A 3,604-nucleotide genomic window follows, 5' to 3' on the forward strand; every position below is an offset into this window, starting at 1 on the left:
TAACATACGTGGAGTCGACTGCAGCGACTACTCTACCTCGTTTGTCAGGTCCATATGAACCCTCAAAGCACTGATAAAACAAAGGCACTAAACAACACGCCTTTCCAAAGGCACTAAACTTTAGTACCTTTGGAAAAGGCACTAAACTTTAGTACCTTTGGAAAAGGCACTAAACTTTAGTACCTTTGGAAAAGGCATTAAACTTTGTTAGTGCCTTTTAAAGGTAGGGATTTGCACCTTTGTTCTCCAGTGAGGGACAACTGGGGGCATAAATGGCCAAATAAGTGTAAGGGTTGTTCCCTGACGAATAGAGATTAACCCCCGGGGCGCGCAGCGTCTCCTGCTCCCAACCCAAATTAACTTGAATTCGCTTAGCCCCGGGGTCTCCCAACGAGCAATGCGAGTTCGGTCGGTACAGTCGTAACTCCTTATCGAGACTTAGCATTCTGGTTTATATAATCAAAAATTAAAATGTTCCAATTTGAAAAGTTTATCTACAACGTGGTGGTAGGGGTGGTAACACGAGCTGCACAATTGGAGCACAAAATGTCATTGTTTTCTGCCCTGCGCGCAGCATGCTCCTCGTCGCGCTGGCCGCGCTGGCCGCCCTCGCGCCGAGCGGGGCGTCCCCGCTGAACGTGATGTTCGTCAGCACCATGTCCTCACCCAGCCACTACATCTGGGTCAGCTCGCTGGCCGAGGAGCTGCTGCGGAGGGGCCACCACGTCACCGAGTTGGTCATCAAACCGCCGGCGACCCCGCATCCCAACAGGACCAGCTTCGTCATCAGCGGGAAGATATACGCCGAGACAATGGTGATTACACAACCCACCACCCGCCACGAATAGGTCATTGCGACACCTCCTACGCACAAGCAGCTATCTTCTTGAACTGTGCAGACAAGCAGCTATCTTCCTGGGCTGCGCAGACAAACAGCTATCTGCTTGAGGGTGGCGGAAACAGCTATCTGTTTTTTGAGGAGGTTAGGGTTGACCCACGGTCCTGTAGGACCTTGGGGTTGACCTATTCTCCGTCCAGTAACTTCTGTCAGTGACAAGTTAGGAACATCGGGAGTGAAATTCTATGTTTTTACAAACTGAAGGAAGGGGTTGACGCAGCAGTAGAGTGGCTACGTCATTTGTGGACAGAAATATGAATGCCCAAAGTCGCGAGGTTGAAAAAGCAGTTAGCTGTTTGTCTGCACAGCTCAAGAAGATAGCTGTTTGTCTGCGCAGCCCAAGAAGATAGCTGCTTGTCTGCACTACTGAAGAAGATAGCTGCTTGTACGTACTAGGTGTCGATTGACAGACAGTTATCAAAAGTGTCAATATGAAGTACTCGTGGCTTTCCCAAATGATACCTGGTGTCAACGATGGGGCAAGCCTCCAGACTGACAGATTTACGCAGATTTACATCAGGCTCAATGAAACGGCTTCCTATGCTTCTAGCCCGTGGACCTCGAGACCGTCTACGAATGCAATCTGTTTGAGGAAATCCAGATGTTGTACGAATTCTCCAGAGATTCCACAAACATTGTGTTTGAATCGAAGGCATTCGCCGACCTCCTCAAACATTTAAAGCAGAAGAAGCCAGACTTCGACGTCTTCGTCCTCGACTTCCCGATGCAGGAGGCGTTCATCGGGGTGAGTTTACTCGCCATCCTGTGTTTTGTCTCGAGAGTGTTGAAATCGAATGGTTATGAGCAATTACGGGGGTCAGTCTGCGAGTAGTTTTCAAGATGCCGGTACGTTATTGCAGCTCAACTACGTCATTGGCAGGAAGCCCATGGTCGCCATGACCGCCTACAACCTGCCCGTGGAAGTGCTGACGCTCATGGGCAGCCCCTACTTCCCCTCGCTGCTCCCCTACTCCGGAGTGGGCGCGCACGGTGGCGACCCCCTCACCTTCACCGAGCGCCTGTACAGCGTCTGCCGCTGGATCGGTTTCACCACGTACATTAACTGGGTGTACAGGCCCGACGTGGACAAGATGATCGCCGAGGTAAAGACAATCGCGCGGATCAGGCATTTGTCAGTAAGAGGGGCGGTATCCGTAGACAAAAATAAGAATTGTCCATGAATATGATGATGCAAATTCGTCATTTGCAAGTTGTAAAATTGCACCCTGTCAAGATGTTCTTAAAAACGCATCTTCCTCTAAACAAAGAAAGTCCATTGCAATTTAGTGTGTGTAGACCTTCCCCGGCGCCCCACCGCTGGCCGAGCTGGAGAAAGACGTGGCCATTTCGCTGGTCAACACCAACCCCGCGCTGCACGGCGCCATGCCGCTGGTGCCCAGCATCGTGGAGGTGGGCGGCATCCAGGCCCGGCCCCCCAAGCCCCTGCCCGCCGACATCCTGGAGTGGATCAACGAGAAGGCGGCGCCGTACGGCTTCGTGTTCATGTCTTTCGGGACCAACGTCAGGTAAGATTACTCTTATCAATTATCTACAAAGGAAAATAAGAGTGTGCCGACCGAATTCTGCCGTTTGTTGAGGATTCACCCGGCAATTCAATGTCCTTTTGGTTACCTGTCGAGCAGGGCGGCCAGCCTCAACAAAGGCAGTCGAGACGCCATCCTGAGGGCGTTCGCGCGCATCAAGCAGCGCGTGCTGTGGAAGTACGAGGACGACGACATCTTGGACAAGCTGCCGCCCAACGTTCGTGTCTCCAAGTGGCTGCCGCAGAATGACATTCTAGGTATAGGTCCCCCGTCTTTGCGTGTCATTTCCCGCGAACCACTCACCGAGTACCAAAACAGTTCACGAGACGGCATATTTTGAGCACAACACACACGCTTTGCTACACAGCTCACCCCAACATTCGCTGTTTCGTCTCCCACAACGGCGGGCTGAGCACCCAGGAGGCCAGCTACCACGGCGTGCCCATCCTCGGCATGCCCTTCTTCGCCGATCAGCTGGGCTACGCCAAGAAGGGGGAGAGGATCGGCATCAGCCGGACGGTGATCTACCGCACCGCCACCGAGGAGACCTTCTACGAGGCGCTCACTGACGTCATCAACAACCCGAAGTACGTGTCCGCCTAGAGAGACTCAAAGGGAGAGAGCCGTCAACTTACGCTGCGCTGTGATTGGACCGGCACTGGGCGGCTCCGTCGGCCAGCCTAACATCTGGCCTCACAGAGGCAGGGAGTTGCGAACCCTCCGGGGCCCGCCGGGCTCCAGCGAGCCTCCTAGGGTTAGGCGACACAGATGCGCGGCAGCGCTGTACCGGAGTGCGCCCGGCGGCGCTGCCGAACGTCGTCCGAACGACCGTCGGGGTGCATTCGGCACGTCCGCCCGGCCAACCAGCGAGCGCAGCGCATAGCAGCGCCGGCCCAATCACAGCGCAGCGCCCATGACCTCGAGTTGACGGCTCTCTCGCTCTGAGTCTCTCTAGTGTCTGCCCTAACACCCAACAACACACCTGACATATCCTTTGCCTATGGGTGCAAATTTCGACTAAAAACCTCACTTACTTGTTATAACTTCGCTATTACATCCTAAACTTTCCCCGCCCACGCAGGTACCGCGCCAACATGAAGGTGGTGCAGAACGCGGTGCGCGACCAGAAGGAGACGCCGGTGGAGCGCGCGGCCTGGTACGT

General features: G+C 54.1%; 1 protein-coding gene across 20 annotated transcripts in view; it reads left to right on the forward strand.

Annotated features, from left to right (window-relative positions):
* Positions 1–3,604, forward strand: part of LOC113205036 (UDP-glycosyltransferase UGT5-like) — a 24,692-nt gene that overhangs the window by 9,868 nt on the left and 11,220 nt on the right. The window contains exons 2-7 of one of the 20 annotated variants that reach the window (XM_052264964.1): positions 575–815; positions 1,449–1,643; positions 1,759–2,001; positions 2,195–2,424; positions 2,542–2,699; positions 2,810–3,029. The exons of 8 other annotated variants lie outside the window; for them this stretch is intronic. In XM_052264964.1, coding sequence (XP_052120924.1) covers positions 576–815; positions 1,449–1,643; positions 1,759–2,001; positions 2,195–2,424; positions 2,542–2,699; positions 2,810–3,029 — 1,286 coding nt within the window. In that variant the 5' untranslated portion in view covers position 575. Of the gene's footprint in view, positions 1–574; positions 816–1,261; positions 1,284–1,448; positions 1,644–1,758; positions 2,002–2,194; positions 2,425–2,541; positions 2,700–2,809; positions 3,030–3,604 lie in introns of those variants that run through there. 11 more of the 20 variants (XM_052264965.1, XM_052264968.1, XM_052264962.1 and 8 more) reach the window with 11 other exon arrangements.

This window comes from Frankliniella occidentalis, unplaced genomic scaffold (assembly GCF_000697945.3).
Source record: "Frankliniella occidentalis isolate FOCC.00 unplaced genomic scaffold, Focc_3.1 Scaffold23, whole genome shotgun sequence".
NCBI classification, from domain to species: Eukaryota; Metazoa; Arthropoda; class Insecta; order Thysanoptera; family Thripidae; genus Frankliniella; species Frankliniella occidentalis.